The following is a 21616-nucleotide window of genomic DNA, read 5'->3' as shown; positions in this document are numbered from 1 at the left end:
TTTTAAAAACAGCTCAGGAGAAAGTAATTCATTTTGTTTTAAAGTTATATTTTTGCTGAAGCTTGATTTGCAGTCACAGTGATGTTTTTTCCCCTTTACAGTACTATTTGAAGAAACTAAACCTGGCTTTTTAATCTTGGGTGGTATACATCACGTATTTGAATACTAAGTTGATTTATGAAAGCAAGAGAGAAAAGTTGAAGTTATTGATTCATTAAAGAATTACAACAGTAAATAAGCAGCTTCCTGACTTTCTAAACCTCAGGATAAACCCTGCAGTTTTCCCTTAGTACACATTTAAGCTTCCAGAAACGCCTGCACTGATGAGGACTTTCTTCACATATATGCACATGCACAAATACACAAAATCAAGAAAAACATATTGCATCATATCTTCCTAAGACTGCATTCCCTGATGATCTATTACCTAACATTAAACACTTAACAAGTTTTTCAGACTACAACTACACAGGTGTTTTTGCTATATTCCTTTTAAACCAAACTCATAGTTTTGTAAATGTCATTGCTAACAATTTTTCTGGAGAGATGATATAATTTTTATCAGCTTTTGCCATTAAATACTGTATTTCATTGCCATGGGGTACCATATTAAAACAATTACAAAAGTAAGAACACCTTGTCTGGAATGAACTACTGAATCATTAAATGACACAGTGTTGTTACAATGAACATGATAAAATCTAAAACCCCCTAAAATAAATATCCTTATTTTTCATTTCCTGTTTCTAGAACAGTGACGGTCCAAAGTTTAAAAGGTTAAAATGGAACAAAAAAATTTTCTTTCTGACTTGTATAATTTATTGCACCACCCTGCGTAACATATAACAATTATACATGCAGATTAAAAGTTCTTCAAGCATCCATTTTGTAATAGATATGCCAGTCAATACATATTATTAAATTTATAATATATATTAAAAGATTGCTGTATCATTAGGGAATAGTGTTTTGGTTTGGGGTTTTTTTTTTCCCTTAAATTTAAGCTACGTTTTGCTTTTCAACTTAATTACTAATTGTTAGATCAGGTAATCTAGAATAAAAGAGTAATGCTGAAAAGTACCTCAACCATTTGAAGTGTCTGAGATCGATGAAAAGAAATCGCAAAAATACCCACTAGTGCCTGCAGTCCCGTTTAGAAAAATAAAAAGGGAAAAAGCAGCAGTGATCAATGATTTCTCTGTGCATTCCAGATAAAAATCCACAGCGCTAGCGTTAGGCAACGCAGTTCAAAACCATACAATGCAGACTACACACAAAGTCCCAGTTTCAGACAGATGTAGCAGCACAAGGACAAAATCTACTCAAATAATACAGCTCACGCTGCCTCCAGAAAGTACCACTCAGGATCCCCAGGGGAATGGTTAATGATCCTTCCCAAACAGGAGCCCTGCATGTAGTCTGGTCATGATTAGAATTCAAGAAGTGCAACATTAACAATTAATAGGTTTTAAATATATCAGAAACTAGGGTGGATTACAGCAGGCTGGAAAAATAAAATAGTATCTCTCTGTTAGAAGATTAATGCTGCAGGGTAAACCGATCTCAGATCACTACACAAAATTATTCTCTTCATTGCAGGGAGAGAGGGAGTAGGAAACGGAGAGAGTAATTTGTTGAGGTATATATTAGGAAATGACGCAGCATACTTTGCCCAGTGGGGAACACCAGTATTTAAAAAACAGTTCTATAAAACAAAATAATAACAGAAGCTAACACTTACCACAAATAGAAATAAAAATCTACACTACACTGTTTATGCTACTGGAGCAATTAATAAAGCAATTCACAGGCTCTGATAGCCATAACGAAGTTTAGCAACCTTTTAGTCTTTTTCTCCCATTTCAACTGGTTTAATAAAAAGTTAAATTTAAAAATGTCTTTCCGACAAAGTTGAAGATACTATCTTTTTGCAATGTCTCCTTAAAACAACCTAAACTATCAAAGTGAGCAAGGATTAACAGAACCCAGACAGGTTTCAGCAGCAATCTACTACTACTATCCTCTGACTTCAGACCATGCAAACATGAGAAATACTCTACAACTACTGAGACTGGCAACAATGACTTTCAAAGCACTTTAAAAATGGTAGCATAGCATCAGACAATCCAAAAGCACAGAACTGCTAAACTCGACTGAAGCTCCATCTACCCTTTCGTTTTACCCCCCAAAACAGTCATATGTAGCTATCAAGAGAACAGGAGCAGTGTAAACATGTATTGTGTTTCCTTTGACTATTTTCACAAGGTTCACATATTTTTCCACAAAAAAATTTCCAGAGCCAGGTGTTTTCTGTGTGTTTGGTAAATCCGAGTGACTTTCTCCTGTGTAGTCACCCCCTGAACTGGAGCAAAACAGTTTGCAGTCTTTGCATTGAGTTCCAAGGCCTACAATCTGCTTGTCAAGAAACATTGTTTTTGTTTAAACATAGCTCCATGGAGCTCAATTTTATAAAACCTGCACCACATGCCAAGTTGTCTCTGTGTTGCTCAGTCATTTTAGTGTGTGGAAATCATTCCATTCCGTTGAGTGTTTTCGTTGCCCTTCTCAATTCTACCACAGTTTAACAAATTCAATCACATACTTTGAAGACATGGCCAGGAACCGCATACAATACCCAGGGTGGATCAGTACTGAACTGATGTTTTCATGCCATTCACCTTACTCCCAAGTGTTAACGGCCAATTCATAGCACATTACTTTCTGTGTGAAGTTTTGTGTAGTTTTCCTTGTGTGTGCATCACTTCACATTTATCTAGATGGAACTTCACCAACCACTTACTGTCTGGCTTCTCAGTCTCATTAATGTCTTGTTTTGGTCTTTCTTTGTCCCCCTACCTTGGAGAGCTTCACCATTAGCAAACTTCCTCAGCTCATTTACCTCAGAACTATCTTTTTAGCTTGCAAGGATCCTCTTAATGCCAATTTAGTTTTTGTAAAAATCTTTGCCAAGGGGTTTTGTGAAGACCCTTTTGGTAATTCACAGCATGTCAATTAAAACATCCTTATTCACATGTTTGTTGACCCCTACAAATAGGTTAGTAAAGAAGGATTTATCTTGAAAAAGGAATTGTGTTGACATTTTACAGGCAGTTTACAGCATGAGGTTCTCTTATGCTATTTTTATTGAGGCTTCTATTAATTTGCCTGGCAAAACTATACCACCCAAAAGCTTACATTTTCCATGGAATGGATTTTAAAAACTTGCATCATGTGTACCACCTTTCACTCCTCAGGTACAAGAGCAGTTTTATATGAGCTGTTACACATCAGTAATTCAACAATGAATCCCTGAATTCTCTTATAATTCTTGCTATCAGAAAACCTCCCTGACCTGCTATATGTCATGGTACCACAAATTCTTCTGGTGCCTTCTGGGAACTGAACCAGACTAGTAAGAGACATCAAAGTAGCATAGGAAGGAGAAAAAAAATTTGAAAAGTGCATCAGGATAACGCCTTCAGTGAAACTGAAGTTCTGGTTATTTTAAAAGATCTCTGTACACATCGCAGACAGTAAAACCACCAACTCGTGAGCCTCAGAAATAAATTGCACTGATCCTGTCAAGAAGTTACTTAAAACAGAAAGGTTAGGTACCATTTCTAAGTCTTTTGTTTAAATGAGGTGACATTACGTGGCAAGAAGAGCTACTTTTTCTGATGCTGGAAACCCAGAATATTTGTGTTAGGTTTTGTTCAGGTGTAAACTCCAGTTTAAAAGTTTGGATAAATGCAGATACTTACCTGATTTGAAGCTTTTTGTGCTTCCCTAGTATCCAGGGCTAAATCGCTGGTTACACATCTGAGCTAGTGAAAGTGTACTGATTTAGATTTCCCATTTCTACCTAATGACCCAATTTCTAAGATTTCAATCTCTTCCTGATGTGCTTAGCTACTGAAGCATGCTAATCAAGTGTCATACATGGTATGGCTATCACTCCAAAAATCTAAACCCAAAAGCTCTTCTCCTACCAGCAGCACAACCTTAAATCTGAGTAAGGTTTAAAATCATGACTGGGAATTTATGCCCTCAGTTCAGTTACCTCTCAACATGATGTAACTCTTGGGTCAAATCTAGACCTGTCTGTTAGACAAACATATGTAAACAGAACATTGCTAAGTGGGTATAAGAGATTTAACTGAGTATCACTTAGCTACTTGGCATTAAGAAGCTTCTGAAAAAACTCTGAGAGGGGCCCTACGGCATACTGTGTTTTTTAATCTGATAAAGCAAAATTTTAAACCGTATGTGGAACAAACTGATAATATACTCCAGTACTTCCCTCAGGCAAAGGGAGAAAACAGTGCCACATTTTTATATATATATATATATATATAAATTACCAATGCAGGAGCAGCATCTAAAGTTCTGGGATTTTTTTAAATCATTGGGCAACACTCCTTATTTGCATGCCGTTGTTGTTGTTATTATAATTATTATTACTACTACTACTATATAAGTAGGCAAACAGCAACAAACATCCTGTAAATAAGATCTTTTCAACATCCTTCTAGATTACAAAGCCTACATGAACTCCTCCCTGTGTTTGACCTCCAGTTGTCAGGGAAGCTGAGCGCACTGCCACTGAGGAGAACGACCATGCTCTGAAGCTTATCGTAAATTCTGCCTCCTACCATAATTGTACATATTATGATGACTAAGAGTGACAGAAGTGAACACACATACTCAATGGAGCACATATTTAAAATGCCTAGCGTAAAATCAGAAACATTAACATTGTGATGCAATACTTGGCACAGTTCGGCAATGCAAACTAGCAAGAATCTGTTCTCTCTGTGCTCATGCTGCTTTTGTCCCAACAGGGAATGTATTTCACATTTAGCTAATGCTAAGTGTAATTTCCTGTTCAAATCAATGCTATAGTGTTACATGTTTCCTTGCTTCTTTTGCATCACCAGGAACACTTGAGTCAGCGCTACCGATGGAGCTCTATCTGAAAAGAGGTTGTGGCAAGGTGAGTGTTGGTGTCTTCTCCCACATAACAAGTGATAGCTGTGCCAGGGGAGGTTTAGAATGGATATCAGCAAAACTTTCTTCACCAAAAGGGTCACCAAGCATTGGAACAGGCTGTCCAGGGAGGTGGCTGAGTCACCATCCCTGGAGGTATTTAGGAAAGCTGTAGATGTGGCACTTAGGGACACGGTCTAGTGGTGGACTTGGTAGTGTTATGTTAACAGTTGGACTCTATGATCCTAACGGTCTTTTCCAACCTATATGATGTCCACAACTCCCTCTTCTTGCGGGAATGCCATGAATGTTTCAGCTCTCCTTGACTAGCACAGAGTGTGTCCCCACAGAGATGTATTTCTGTACAGGGAGCCTACAGTTCTCCAACAGCCACCTCCTCACACCTCTATCTCTATGCTCTTCACATTTTGGGGTTTGAAAAAAAACAGGCAGGTGCAAATGGCCTGTAACCAAACCAGGTGAGGGCTTCTGTCAGATTCCCAGCAGCTGATTCAGTCTTGTGCAAATGTTGAATTAGAACAGAAAGAATAATTAATTTACAACAACATTATAGGGGGTTTTACCAACCCAAATGCACTCAGGTTGCAGCCAGTCCATGATTTTACTTTTTTGGCTTTTTCTTTTTTAAATTCTGAGTAGGTGTCTTTCCCCAAGTGCAGAAAGAGATAAGCCAAGAAAGAATTCAGACCACAGGGAATAATATCTCCCTTCCCTTCCACAGGGTTCCCAAACCACAGTAACAACACTGTACTCTGAAGGCAAATCTCTATGAATGCAACTTCTCACTGCGTTTCTCTTTCCCTGTCTTGATCAATTTGGCAGCAAGCTCCAGCTTCCCCACGGAAAACAGTGGCTGTGATAGCTGTGACCTCCAGACACTACTACTAATCAGTGAAATCAGCCTGAAGGCATTTTAAAACATAACAAAACTCTTGCTGTAGTTCACTTGCTGACATGTCAGATACTACAGCTGTCCATGAAGAGCTGTTGAAGTAACAGTGAGTATCTGAAAAATAAAAAAGGAAAGACACATCTTTGGAGTTTACACTTCTACCTCATTTTTAGTACAACTAAAAGAGCACCCAGTGCTGGAGCAACCTTTTATGTCTTAAAAGAGGTGAAGTATTAATAAATACAGTTTCATCATTTTCCTTCTAGAGAGTAAGGTTCAGCTAATTTTATTTTTATGAATTCCACATTACTTTTGTTAACAGAGTTGCAGGGCTGGAGTCTTGGACTTGGGAGACCACTTTTCCGTCTCTGGCCACTAGCAGTTAGGCTTCCCTCCCCACCTTTTTATGTCTAGTCATATGCCATAATGCAGAGCCACTTGGTGTGCCACCCTCTTGCATGTTCCCCTTTTAAAGTACAGCTTTCATGGAAAGAAAAAGGGGACGATTGCCTCCGCATGCCTGTATTCACAATCACATAGAATACTGAAAGTGATGTCTGTGGCAATTTACATATTTGTTTTAGGCCAGAAGGAACTGTAACATCTGACTTCCTGAAAAATTCATGACACTATTTCATTCACTAGGGAGTTTCAGTCCTTCCTGTTATGAAGTCTGATAATTTGTGGTCAATCAGAGCCTACATTTTGGGAAAAAAAAACATCAACAGTTTGATTTAAAAGTTTTCAACTAAGTTAATTTACATCTCTGGGGAAGCAATGCTTACTGTGTCTATTATAAACCACTCGATCTAGTTGTGCTTCTCTATTAAAGGTCACCCTAATCTCAGATACCTCCTGAATGTGTAGGCACTCGTACATTGCAATCAGCTCAGCTCTCAGCCTTCTCTTTGATAAACCAAGTTCTATACGCCTCTCACTATAAAAGCCTTGATTCATTTGTTAGGTCTTCTCTGACTCCTTTTCAGATTTTCAATATACTGTTGAAACATAGATATTCCAAGTTAGAACAATACACTCAAATATACTTTCCCTTTACCTACTTAATTACATCTTTTTTGTTTTAACAAGAAATGCAATAATCTTCTTGCCTTAGCACCGACTTGGGAAGCACATCCCTAAATCTTTACTGACATGCCCATTTATCCATCTTGTGTGCTAGCACCTTCACATGTCCTCCTCTACCTTAGCATGTGTTTTGACCCAGTCTGGGAGAAAGCTGGGTGAAACAGCACCAACCTGAAAATCTTATGTTGAAGCAGAGACTGCTTTCAGTAGGGTTTTCACTTAGAAAGTCTAATTTGCAAGACTTTATCAGACCAAGCTCAGGAGGCCAAGGATGAATTGCAGCCTTGACAGCAGAATTTTGTTTCTCCTAAACCCGTCTGAAATCGTGGTTTAGACCAACATAAGCAAAAGGAAAAACATTCTACGCTGTCCAACTGAAATAAAAACAGTGATTTAATAACCTTTTGCTATTCTGTCCTCCTTTGTCTTGGTATCCCTCTGTCTTAAATCAAGAAACTCTCATAAAAAATAAAAATCAGGTAAATAACTCTGATGTTTCTCTGTCCCTCTCTTCTCCCCATATAATGTGATATGATTAAGCACAGAGATCAAAAAAAACCTGAGAAAACCCCTTTTAATTCTTTTTTACTATTAATATTTTCAGTGTTAGGAATGTTTCCTCTGGCCTTCCTTCCCTTCATCCGTGGATATATTTATTGCATGTTAAAAATAATTTCTGTTTTAGAGAACAGTAATTAGGAGAGCCTTAGACTAGAATTAGTTATTAAATACCACTGCTGTTTTCAAAATTGTCATGTAAAAGATTAGTAAAATTTAATATTTGATTCCTGTAGAAAGACTTAACCCAAAGAAAGAAAAAACTGGTGAGACACCACAGCAAAATAAAAATTCTGAATCTGGTCTCAGTTCTTATAAGGCTTATTTCTCAAGTGAGGACTATAAATACATAAAATGATTGTGTTTGTAATATGAATACCGACACCCTAAAGTAGAAAAATGTCAGATTTTCTGCTCTAGACAAGATTGGAGATTTCTATAGGTGAAATAAACAGAAAGCTGATGAAAATGTTTTAGGATAAAAGAGAATTCCCCCACAAGCAAATGGAGAATGAATTAAAAAACAAATATCGGAGGTTTAATGCTTCCTTTATACTAAACTAAATCAGCTTTAAGTAATCAGCAGCTTCTTTTTTAAACCATCCAGATTACTCCTTTACCATAGTACAAGACTTTGTATCTGTAATATGAACTTTTAGGACCATGACAGACCAAACCTGAGAAAAAGACTTTAAGTACAAACCCAATGGTTAAGCTCAAGCATTATCACAACTCACCTTCCCTTTGTGGCTATGCTGGCTCACAAGTTTAACTGTACATGCGTCACTTCACCTGACACAATATTCATTTGTAAAACAGGGATTAAAATATTTGCAACCTCACAAAAAGGCTGAAAGGTTTAAATAACATGTTTACAACTCTTCAAAATCATCCGATGGAAGATGCTATGTCACTGCTATTAAGGCTGCTGTTACTCAGAACACTAGGCTGTGTTCCGCTAAACAAAAAAACACTACCAAAAACTTCTTGCCTCCAGATCCAGCAAAAAATAAAAACATACTACAGTTTGAGACTTGCTTAAAATCAAACCAATAACATAGTCTGAGAGCAAAGCTATTCTTGTTATGCTACCTATTACTATCTGACAGTAAAATAATATGAATAGGTAAAATAATACAAAACATTACCTTTCAGTAAAATCCTGCCAGAACTTAAGCCTAGGAATTGTCAGAAAAGCAGCTTAGATAACATGTAGGGTAAACAAGGTTCCTGATTTGTGCTTTCCTCTAAGATAGCCCTTAGATGTGAGCCTTTTCTTAAGGGTCTGCTTTAAGTTTTGCTGACAGTTTTCTTTCTCCCAGCCTTTTCCAGAACACCAACAATGCAAAGATTAATGGTATATCCCATTGGGTGGGTTTGAATTTCCTCTACAGTTCTGAACTGTGCAAAGAGAGGAAAAGGACAAATTCATGGCCTTGATTAATTCTGTGAACAGGAGAGAATAAAGAAACTAGAAGCCTAGTCTTCTGAAATGAATTAATATCATTACTTTTCACATTGTTGAAAAAAATCTAAAAAGAGGATAAGTTATATATCTATATACACATTTGCATGTAAGTGTATGAAATGGCTGAATATAAAAAAGAAGCAAATCAGAACCAAGAACTGCATAAGTATGCTGGCTGACAGCTGTCATCTCTCTTCATAGTAAGGAATAATAGGCTTTCTTCCTTTAAAAATCAGTAATGATGTTTCCAGTTTGGGATTTTTGGCTTTTTTTATCAGTGCTGCACACTACACAAACAGCCTTTAAAATACTTCTAATTAAAAAGTGCTGTATTTAGATATGAATCTTTAAAGGAATATTCCATTTCTAATTGAACCTGTCCTGAAATTTAATGTCTGCTGGATATTTTTGTTCTGTTTTCTGTTTGGTGTGGGGTTTTTTTTTCTTCTTTAAATCTAAGTAAATGAGACACAAAGCAAGGTAGAAACCTGTCTCTTCTATCAAATACATGAGCAAGAAATGTGATCCTCATTCCTTAGTGTTAACTTGGGGAAGCAGCTGAAGTTTGTGGTTTCTCTACTGTGAGACCCAACAGGTTGAATACAGAGAAGACTGGTCTGAAATGCACCGATTTCAAATCAGCCTTTCTCTGTAGTTGAAGATCAGTAGCTGAAACAAGCTGGTCAGTGCTTCAGACCTGTGTATCATTGTTTTTCAGGTATGCTAAAGACAGGTTTCACACCACGACTGTAAATTGCCATACAGTGCTTTTAAATTGCCATAAAATTAACTGTATCTAGATTAAAAGACCACTAGCTACATCCACATTTGGGGGGTGGGGGTGGGGGTGTGGGTGTGTGGTGGTGGGGAAATGTACAATAAGAATTAATTCTTGGCTACATTCTTATAATTTATTAACTAATAATTATTGCAGTAATTGTTAGTTTCTCATGGTACAATGCGATGAAGGTCTAATAGAGGGCAGGAAAGCTAGCCTCATACAGCCAGGATGCTGCAAAAGCAGCCACTACTGTATTCATCAGACACACAGAGCATTAGATTTCTCTAAAGGTGCTCCAGAATTTTGCTTAGGACAAGATGTATAATTAGAAATTGGCAAAACCTTTATAAGCACAGTGCTGCAACACATGTGCCTTGTTTGTCTTAAACTACAGCTTTGTGACTGCTTGCTTGGAGCGGAGGTGTTACCCTCACAGTCTTTATGGAAAACATCCTTCAGTGGTCTAACACCTGAAATATTTATGGCTAACAACCCTCTCCTTTTAACCAGCTTCCTTGTGTCATGAACGTGCTACTAACTTGAGAAGAAATTACTTCAGTGAAGATAACGGCTTCTGGCTTTTACTACACTGACCAGTAAAAAAGTAAATACTGCTGAAGTGTTGGAAGAGACGAACTCCAAGATTTCTGTAAAAAAAAGATGAAACACATAGCCAAGGAGCAGATTTTCGTGAGGACTCGGCAAATGGTAAGGTTTGTATGCAGAAACTGTATTTCTTTAAAGAATCAGGCTGATGACCTAATTACTTGTATGCACAATAATGGATGTATTGCAGCAATTAAGGAACCACTTTTCCAACAACCACACCGTGGACGCTTAGCTCCTGTAAAGTGGTAGGGAAAGGCTGCTGCGTGTGGTGACTTCCATTTCTCACCAGTGCATGTCAGTGCACTTTCACCTTACAGACAGGGTTTCCTATCTGGCTGCTCATCTGGGAACTGAGAGGAGGAAACTCATCCATCCAATTCCTGTTAGAAAAAATACAAAGCAACAGGAAATAAGCAATAATTAATGTTTGAAGAGATTCTCCCTTAAAGCCAGTCTGTATTATTTTAAATACGGTGGGGTTTTTTCCTCAGAATAATATTAAAGACTAAAAACAAGGTGGAAAAGTACTTATTTAGGCTCACCAAATTAAGGAAGGGTTGCTCTTTGAAGAGTTTCCTGACAGGAACTAGGGAACCTTCATCTTCATATTAAAATACCACAAACTGTAAAAGCTGTCAAAGATTGATTGACAACTCCCTGCTTTTGGCAGCAATTTTTTCCCCATATCTAACTCAGTGTATCTTACCAGGTGTTCGCTTCAAACTCAATGTTTTTTGAAAGTTTCAGCTGAAATGGCTCAAGTCTTCTGTAGGGAAAATACACCACCTTAAATAAGCATTTTTCAGGTCCTCCAAAGGCTGAGAGGAATTTTTCCAAATACTGCTACTGCAGTTGAAAGAGGTCTCTGCTGGTCTGCACCAAAGCCATAGAAAGGCAAGGAGGAATTCCTGTCTCGGTACAAAAAAGCCTAAGGACACAAAGGAAAAGGGACTACAGGAAACTGGAGAGAGGAAGATGTGGAAGGTTAAGGGTCTCTGCAGCACTCTCTGTGAGAGGAGAGAGTCAGAGGAGCAAGCAAAGACTAGCTACAGAGCTGAGTGAGGTCTGTGCTGCCAGAATTTGGGCTTTATCAGGTAGTTCCTGAACTTCTGCTTTCCTCACCTGTAACTATCTGGGAAAACACCTATTATTCTCTTTTATTCCCTTTATGAAAGGTACCAGGCTTATTGCTCATGTTCTAGTTTGGATGATTATGGCTATGACTTGGAAAACACAAACTATTATATCCATAATAACTAAAACAGGAATGTTTTTAAGTGCTTCACACAGGAATAAAAGGCAAACCTGAAGTGCCTTTCGTGCCTGCATGACTTTAAAAAAGGGTATAAAATGTCCATAAGAAAAAAATCTTGCCATTTCTTGATTAAAAAAGACAAAAACAACAAAAAAAAAAATACAAAACAAACAGAACACCCAGCTACCCCCAAAACCACCTCTCCTTCTAAGGTAACTGCTTGAATTTCTTTTCTGTGCTGTTAATGAGCATAACTATAGCTCTTACAAAACTTCTTATGCTCTCTGGAGCAGAGTGTTTCAGAGGGATAGGAGCAGAGCAAGTCATTCCCATCCAGCACTTCACAAAAGGGAAAAGGGGAAATTGGAGCACATGGACAGGCTACTCAAAGAGGACCGTAGATAACGGGTTGGCAACATACAGTTGGCTGCATCTGTAATTTGCTCCTGCTGTGCACAATCCTGAGCTCCAGAGCATACTTTGGCACTGCAACAGGGTGTTAAGTGGCTGGATTCAGACCCTGCTAAGGAAAGAGAAAGCTCCTGAGCCGCAGCGCTGTGCCAAAGCACTTGGCGCAGCTGGGCGAGCCAAGCCAGCGATGTGAGTGCCCCACACTCTTATCTGCAGACCTCCACTTCTGCCTTGGCTGATTACTGGGCCCTTCAAATGAGAACTAGATAGGTAGCAAATAAAAATGAGGAACATAATTGAGAATACAGAAGAGGAAAGAGCAAATTAATCTTTCCCAGTCGTTGCCTTGGGGGTAAGCCAGGGATACTTAGTCCAGGCAGGGCTAATGCTGGAGAGGACACAGAGATTTCTGACTAAGTTACTAGTCAGCTCCTCTTTCCCTTCCTGTAGCCCATTCCAACTGGCTCACCTTCACTGACAGATGTAAAATACTTCTGGTCCACTTTGCAAGGGGACTGAGGGAACTCGAATATAAAGAATCAGCATAAACCTACTTGAAGAGAAACAGACACTGAAGCAGTAACTAGGCCACATTAACCAATGCGTCCTCCAAAATATGAAGGTATGAACCAGCATTTAGAAACCAATCGTGGGCTAGCTAGATGGAAAAATATTTCACTAATATGAAAGCTACAAGAGATGCTATAATCTTTGATTACCCCTGAGGCCATAACAAACTCAGAAGGAAGAATATGAATTGCTGATTATTTTCTATGATGATAGAATCTGCAAAGTTGCTGATACTGCTTTTGTGCAGACTGACGGGTCCCTGGCTGTACCACTTCAACTTAATTTGAATCACGTAATGCTGCTTTCATTTCAGGACCAGGTAGAATGTGTTGGGAGTTCTGAGATTATTATTTTTTTTTTCTGGAAAGTATATATCCTTTATGGAGAGATGCACTCAGTGATCATTAAGTTTGCCTTGCAAGAGAAATCCTGGCTTTCAGCCACTTTAGCACATGCATCATGATAACCTTCCACGATGTGATCACGAAGTGTCCTTTCTTCACTCTGTACCCAAGACGGATGACATAAGACAAAGAATCAGGCAGACATACAGAAGGAATGGTACAGAAGGTGAAACTGCATGGTAGAGGCCAACAAGTGCAGAACTCAAAACTGCATGACAATAAATGAACAATGGCAAGGGCAGTAATCTTAACTTTGATTTCCATCGACTTTATGTGCTAGACTTTGAAGTTTTTACAGATCTTTAGATGTAATCAGTATGCAAGATGTTACATGTTAAGGAATCATGAGAGTCATTTTAACATGCTAAAAAAGAGCTCTGCTTAAACAATACCTTTTTTGTACACATCCATTCCAAATTGGAAGCACCAATTTGGGAAGTTCCTATAATGCTGTCTCCCATTCTGCTATAAACAAGAGTATTTTAAATAAAACCAACCAGCCAAGAATTTGATTCAAGCTATGCATTTCAGACAAAGGGGTATGAGTAACTGAGCAAGAGATTTTAGAACTTGATGCCAGGACAAATATGACGTCAGCTTTGGATTTGCTACTGCAGCACTTCTGAGAGAGGGTTTTTCCTTCTATGCGGCAACTCAGGTTCAGGCTGTCACAGTCTGGTCATGTCTGTCCTGTTCTGACAAAAGTGTTTGCTGGTGCTGTGAAAAGCCCAGGAAAGAAGAGAGCGCCTATTCTGCAATACCTCTCCACTTGGAATCCTTCATTCTGCCTCTAGAAGATCCCTTTCTGGCTGATCTGCTGCAACAAAAAGGCACCCTTACTAAGGAATAAAGGCATGTATTCAAGGAGTTAGTGCAATAATTCCCAAATTAATTTCTCCTATATCATAAGCACATCCTATAGAACAAAGACAAATTTAATTGGGGCATGAATTGGTAAGTGCTATATATACATTCACAGCATTTTTAGAACAATTAATGGTTTCAGGAGTAACAGAAGGGAGGCATTTTAAACTAAATCACACCATTCTGTCAAGGAAATAAAATATACTTGAGGTAGGCATTTCTTTTAAAAAGATCAGGGTCTGCTCAGTGCTTCATGTGAAAGTGACTGGAACTTTCACAAACAAAATAGGAACACTGATGTTTCATCTGGAGCATCACATATATTTTCAGAATTGAAAACTGTCAAAGTTAACTATATAAGAAAGGCTTTACACCAGATTTTAAATATATTTCCATAAATATGAGAATTTATTTTGGAAACACTGTAGGGGGTGTTTTTTTAAACATGTTTGTAGTTAATATATTTTACCTTGGTTTTCCTGCCCTGGTAGTTACTGTATCAAGCTCCTAAGTAGAAACTTTTCTTTTTTCAGGCCACTGAAATCACCTGCTGGCAAAATTTAGAAAAATGTTTCCATATCTGACTGCCATTGAAAATGAACAAGTGGATCCAACGTTTCCTCCTGTTTCCACATTTCTTTTTGCTGCCTTCAGTGAACACACACAAGCATGCATGTAGCGCTGGCACGCACTGCAGTGTCCCCGCAGTCCTACCGAAGGCAAAGAGATTGAGTGCTGCATGCTGGAAGTTTCACTGTCTACAGTCCTTGACAAGTCCTCTTGTGAGTGAAGTGCATAGATTTCCTGATTGATCCATAAGGCAAATAATGGCGCTTTTTGGGGGGAAGCGAAAAACGGTTCTTCTAATACTTTGTTCCTGCACAAGATTACAGCACTTTGGATGATGCATACTTTATGGGTCAGCTGGATTTAGCTCACTCAAAATTATCTTCTGAAAAAAGCCTTTTTACAGACTTTTACATACTCCCCACACATGCACTTCAGAGTGACAAAAAAAAAATTATATATACACAAACATGGAAATCTACATTTGCAAAGCTTGTGCTACATTAGAAAGAAATTTCTTGACAGCTGGTGTTCACTGTGTCTGTCAGTAGATAACCATGAATGGTTTAGTTTTCCAATGAGCTTTAAAGTCCATTGTAAAAAACTGATAGGGAAAATCAATACCTGCAAGATAAATGGCAGTGTCTGTGAATTAGAAATACAGTAGTACTGAACTACGGTTCCTCAAAAAAAGAGAGCTTAAACATGCAGCATCTGTGGTGCATAACAGCATGATTCCGTATAACTATCAAGAATTCCAAGGGAGGAAACAGATATTGAGTCGACAATATTTGCCGATTACCCCAGGCCTCTTTTTTTTTTTTTTTTTAAACAAAACCCACAGAAGTTTGGAGAGGAGTGACAGGTGTGAAGAATAAACACTCTGGGAATTAGGCAAATGGAACGTAACCCAGATAAATGTAAGCTAGTGTACATAGGCAAAACCAGTCTAAATATCCAAATTAATCTGCCTCTAGAGGCTACAGCAACTCAGAAATTCAATAATACTGCAAGTATGCAAATAATGTTGGTTGACTTTACAGCTACAGCATCCCTAAAGAAAAGGTTCTCCAAGTCTTTATGTATAGTTCCATGAAAAAGCTCACCCATAAAACCAGTGCAACTGGAAAGCAGACAAATCAGTAAAAAATAAAAAACCTGAATGTATTAGAAAGAGAATGGAAAATTAATATGAATTGCATCATGCCTAGAAGATGAGATGATGCAGTACTTTCTTGAAATTGTATTGAGTTTTGGCCCTGCACTTTAAACATACCTGGATTTTTTTCTATCTTTTATCTCTTTGTACACACACATGCACCCCCTGCAATCTGTACACATGCACATCCCCACAACTCTCATAAATACACAATTTTCACATATACATTTTGTAATGAATTAGTAATATTTGATACTATTTATAATAAACATTGGGCTGCTGACATCTGAAAGAAGCTGGCTGATATGTTACCTCATAATCATCCCACAGCACCGCATGCTGTAGCACAAGGCTTGTCAGCTAGATGTATTTGCAAGTCATGAAGAAAAAAAATAGTTTTAACTTTAGACAGAAGGTGAGTTTGCGAAAGGAAACACTTGGCAGTGGTTCAGCAATCACCACCTGGTGGTGATCACATCGCTTACCTTCCCATCCCCCCACCCCTCCAGCAATTACAGTGACAAGTGTGATGCTGCACAGTTCAGGCAATGGTCACATACGGACAGATCGTACTTGCTGACTTGGCAGAAATGACCCAGAGCCGTTTCCTTCCTGTTGCTATTAGCTTACTGTTTGCCAAGGCATTCCATGCTGAATTACCTCTGCAAATGGAAACCTGAGTGGCAACATGCAGAATACTGGTTTTGGTGTACTCAATGCATTTAAGATAACAATTAATTAAGTTCCACAGCAAAAAAAGCATTTTGGTAACATTCAGAACCATTTTACAAGCTGTTGAAGAAGTGAGAACTACAGAAAAGAGTATTTTTATAATTGCTGCTCTGATGAACATGGAGAACTACAGAAGCAATGAGCATTATTTTGGCAATGGTATTTTTTTTGCAAAAAACTAAGATGCTTTACCATAGACTAGAAGTAGCAGTTTCACATTTTTCACATGGACTGGCTGCTCAATTTTAAACTTTATTGATATTATACAGAATTAACAAGATCCTCCAATTGCTTCACTGGCTGCAATAGACCTAGCTTGAATAATGTCAGTGGAGGATCTAGGTTTTACCTGTTGATGTTTTTCCATTTTGCTTTTTTCTTTCTTACAGCACATGGAAACGCACATACCCAGGCAAATACTCAAAATGATTCTACTGCTCATCAGTTCTCTAGTATGGGGTTTGTTTGGTTTGGGTTTTTTTTTTCAGTGTGCAAACACCACCCCAACAGACCAAGTTAAAAAAGGACCAGCCCTGTTCACAATAAGGCTGGGTACCACTCCAAGCCTTTCGCACAAGGGAGCAGCAGCCACCACAGCACAGACATAAAGGGTTCTCTAGAACTGTGTCAGCAATGCGCTGTTTTAAGGCAGCTTCAATACTGGATATTAGAACAGTCTTGGAAAGCATACACTGAAACTAAATGTGGAAACACCTTTACTTACTGTGTTAAAATTTGGGAAGAATCCAACAGCAGAGCTGCTGTCCACAGGGAAGGACATAAAGGGTTTGATATCCAGGGAAGGCTGCATCATCAAGGTAGGTGTGCGCACAAGGGTGGGAAGTGTAGTAGCGCCTGCCAAGAGCAAACAAAACCAGGAATTCATAGTATTCCCCTTTCCACATCACACACAGTATAGCTGACACAACTGCCAAGATAAAAAAATAATACAGGGAGGTAATAAAGTGGCTCTGTATAAGTTAATATCATTAAAAGAAACCTACTTCCACATAATACGTATGAGGCAGAGTATTTCCCTATGGCCAGCCACAGATGCTGAAGAGGACACATATGGTATATAAATCACACTGGCAGGTAGAATAAATCCTTTCTAAAGCTGAAAAATTCTCCTGTGCCAAAAAGGCCAGGTTGGGCGCTCATGAAAGTCAGATGCTTTTGCAGTTCATGGATGCCTATCAGATCAGCTAGAACACACAATACATACAAGCTGAAATCCAGAGATTTGTTTCCAAATAGTGAGCTGCATGTTATTTTTCCCTTTTCTGACAGTAACTGTTAGGTACCGCACAAACATCATTTTACCTAACATTTTAAAAAAATGCTTTCAGTTCTACAGTGCAAGGCAAACAAAAGAAAAAAAAAACCCACCAACAATTAAATAATCAGCTAACACATAAACGAACACAACTCTTACATGCAATGCAAACTAGCATTTTCTTAAATGGAGCCCAGATCTTTCTCTCCAAATAACAGCTTTCCAGAAATCTACATGCCGAAGTTCTTTCTATATACAGCTGAGAATCATTCCCCAAGCAAGACTCCAAAGGAATAGGAAGGCACAGATGTCCAAATATTCATTTTTAAGTAGCTATCTGCGCTATTCACACAATAGTGTCTAGTACACAGCTTCCAGCTATGCCTGTGAGAGTACTTTTTTTCCTGAAATCATACAAAATAGATTTCAAAATAAATTTATCTCATTGAAATAAAAAAAAAAGCAAAAAAAAAGTTTCAGTTTCTCCTTCCAGGGTTGAATAAATAATTCAACAATGACTGGAGCAGGCACTGGAACACAAGTGTCCCACACCTCTAAAGGAGGGTGAGTCACTCTGCCTCTCCTACCTCTGCCAGAATTTCTCCATAATTACCTCCTTCTCCCACTCACTGATGGTCAGCACATCAGCTGGGAGCATAACAGTCCTCTTAGGAGCTTCTCCGGTCTCAAGCAGAGCTGACACAATACCTAAGCTTTTTCTCACATTAGTCATCTGAGCTCTTTAAACCCAGTCAGGAATGTGGGGGAAAAAAAAGAGGGCAGGGAAAGGAAACAATTTTCCCTCTTTTCTCCCATAAAATCGAATCACTTGCATCTACTTGCAGGATGCCAGGCAATCCATATGGGCTGCCTGAGTACCAGTCTTCCATTAAGGGATCTCCCTTTCTCCCTGTTAAGGACACACAAAATTGAAGGCGGAGTAGAATTTTTCCTCCTTTTCATCTCATCAACCTGCCTCCACAGGCACAATTTCAAAACCATCTTACAGTATTCAAGAGGAAAGCTGAGCTCAGAAGCCAGATGGGGCTGCATGGATTTTTTGGATGACCAAACACTGATAACTAGCCCTGAGCTCAAATTTTGTAGATGCTGGAGAGACAGTCATTTCGATCACAGCTGCAGCACAGTAAACATTATATTATGGCCTAGCAGATAAATACCAGGCTGTAATTTATTCTCTGTTTCTTCTATAGGAAAAGTGTGATGCTTGCACAAAGATGGGTCATTGACAACTATGGAGAGAGAATTGTTTAACACCGTCCCAACTGAGCTGCACAACTTGAAAGGAAAAATATGCTTGAGAGACTTCCCCAGAATATTTTCTCCCCTCAATACTTTCATAAATGTAAGGTTTGTTTCTGCATAAGCCCATGAAATTAATTGACAGTTGTACTTAATTAACTGTAAGTCAAAGCTTAATCAAGTGGAGTCACAAATGTCAAAAAGCTAAAGGCTAACATGCCTATGGTTACTTCTTCACATCCATAATGAAAAAAATGCAGCACCAGAAAAACAGTGCGTCAGAGGATTTATCCAAAGAAAATATCTTCAACTGCAAAAATGACAATTATTTCTACTAGCTGGTTCTGAAACAGTAGATTTACATAATTTGGATTTCAGAGTTGTATTCAAACACCAGATATGTTGTGTTCAATTACCTGAGGCCCATAAAGTGCCATCATCAATCTAACTTCCAGAAGTTTCTCTTTGAAGTTCATAAGCAATTACAGATCCATGAAGTTAATAGAGCTGTCCTCTCTTTACATATACATACTTCAATGAAGCTAGCTATGATTACATATTTTAACTAAACTTTACAGAAAAAAAAAATAACAGAGTAGAGCTAAAATTGTGACTGACTTAAAACCAGAGTTAAGCTACATTTCTGGTGTTGTCTTTAACCGAGGTATAGAAAGCATTTAGCATAAAAGTTTTAAAAATCAAAAAACAGTTAGCATCCCCTTGCAAACAACGCACTACTTTGTACTCCTTGGCTGAGTACAGATAATTTCATGCTATAAAGACATTTGAAATCTACCTGCAGTTTTGCAGTCCATGGTCTTTCTGCTGCCAGAGTAATTATATGAACAGTAGACTAGGACACATTTGGAGTCCGTACAGAATAGAAAACATACACACCTACCAGATTGATCAGTGGAGGCATCAATAATAACAAATTTCTTCACTTCTCTTCACCAGTTTACTACTGCAACTATTGCCAATCAAATACCAGTGACCCTGTTTGACTGAAGTCTGATTTTTAGACCCACCTTTTGAGGGCCTCTGGAAGAACAATCAGATAAAGACGACCTAAACTACAGGTGGAAGCACTTCAGGATAAAATCATCAAATGAGACAGAAAAGGGCACAGTTTTACACTGGCATTGCTCCCAAAGGTCAAACAGATTCTCACCGTCACTTCACCAAATCTGTATGCAAACCTGAGCTAAGCAGGAATACTGGCACAAGAAAGATGTAACTGACAAGCTTCATTATCTTCATAAATCTAACAGATGTTTACCATTTCATTAGCATTTTAATGATAAAGACAACTTACCATGTCAAACACAGATTGTTTTAAACTACTGGCATAAATATAACTGATCGTTCTTGTAAATTCATCTGCTCATTTCAGCTTCATAATTTTTAAGCAGTATTTTACCTTTGTAACTTCAATTTTAACTCCCACAGCAGGAGTTACCTACGTACTGGAGATGCAAGCAGCAGAGAGACTTTGCCAAAAGGCACTGATCTTCACTGGCTCCTTCATCCTTTTCTAAGAGGCTTCACTCACACTCCAACGCATCGAGACTCCGATGTTTTTGCAAAAATTATGAAAGATTGCAATCTTTATCCAAAGTTGCTCTGTCTCTAGCAAAAAAGCCATATAATTAATAGATTAGGCAGTGAAAGTGATGTTTTGGGGAAGCAATTAGAAAGCCTTGCATCGGTCACTCCTGTGGCAAGACGAGCCCCAGGGGCAGTGAAACACGCTTTACCCAGGTGCCAGGGAGGGGACAGACGGCACAGGCACTGGAGGAGCCTCTGCCAACTACCCCCTGCAGCTCTTTTACAGCTTCACAGAAAAGCTGCAGAAGCCAAGACTGGCAAGGTCACAGTTTTGGCAGAGGCAATCACAGTTAACTTTGGCCATGGTTATCGGTCACTGCTCATCTTTCTCAAGTGACAGCAGTGTCAAGTTCAGTCAAATCTATGCACACTATTTCTCACTCTCTACCTCCCGAGAATAATTTGTGCAAGTATTACTTCTATGATTTTCTTCCTATATGCTTTTATATATCACTAACAAAAAAAAAAAAGGGTCTAATATATGCACGTTATTTCCATTGATTTGGGTCAGTATGAGACCATTACATAAAAAAACAAATTCCATTAGAAAACTTACTCATCTAAAACGCATTTTGTGAACAACTTGAGCATACTTAAAGAAATCAATTACCTTCCAGACTTGAAAGTATGTTCTTCCAAAGTATTCATTAAAGACAACTATAGAGAAATCTAAAGCCATACTCAAGTCTCTCCCCCTTTTTGTATTGCCTACAGATGTTACTACAACTTTTTAATCCTCTGATCCAAGGAAGCAGTCCACACTCAGAACAAGAGCAGTGGAAGAGTAATTGAAGTGCCATCAGAACTGAATAAAAGTATCCAGCTGATAAATTTCTGTGAACTGGCCAATCTACATCCACCTCAAACTGCACATGGTTGCCTTTGTTTTAACTTGTGCCATGGACAGTATTTGGGAAAAATTCAGAGGGACACTGAGTTAGTTATTCACACCCAGCACTACTTCGGCACGTTTTCAGTTTATGGACAAGCCGTGCTGGCTTTTTCACTTCTGAATTACCTGACCATTTTCAACTAAATGGTTTCAACTAATAAAGAAACCTTTATTTCTACCCCAGTGTTGAGTAGTCTCATCTGGCCAGTGAAGG

The 21616-nt window shown here is 38.5% G+C and overlaps 1 protein-coding gene across 8 annotated transcripts in view; it reads right to left on the bottom strand.

Moving 5' to 3' along the window:
- Window positions 1-21616, bottom strand: part of ZNF385B (zinc finger protein 385B) — a 169185-nt gene that overhangs the window by 41009 nt on the left and 106560 nt on the right. For 7 of the 8 annotated variants that reach the window (XM_080400388.1, XM_080400387.1, XM_080400393.1 and 4 more), the window contains one exon: window positions 17088-17218. In XM_080400388.1, coding sequence (XP_080256514.1) covers window positions 17088-17218 — 131 coding nt within the window. The other variant, XM_080400394.1, reaches the window with a different exon arrangement.

Source organism: Falco punctatus (assembly GCF_963210335.1).
Source record: "Falco punctatus genome assembly, chromosome: 8".
Taxonomy (NCBI): domain Eukaryota; kingdom Metazoa; phylum Chordata; class Aves; order Falconiformes; family Falconidae; genus Falco; species Falco punctatus.
The sequence above is the reverse complement of the archived record's forward strand: the minus strand, read 5'-3'. Positions and strand labels throughout refer to the sequence as shown.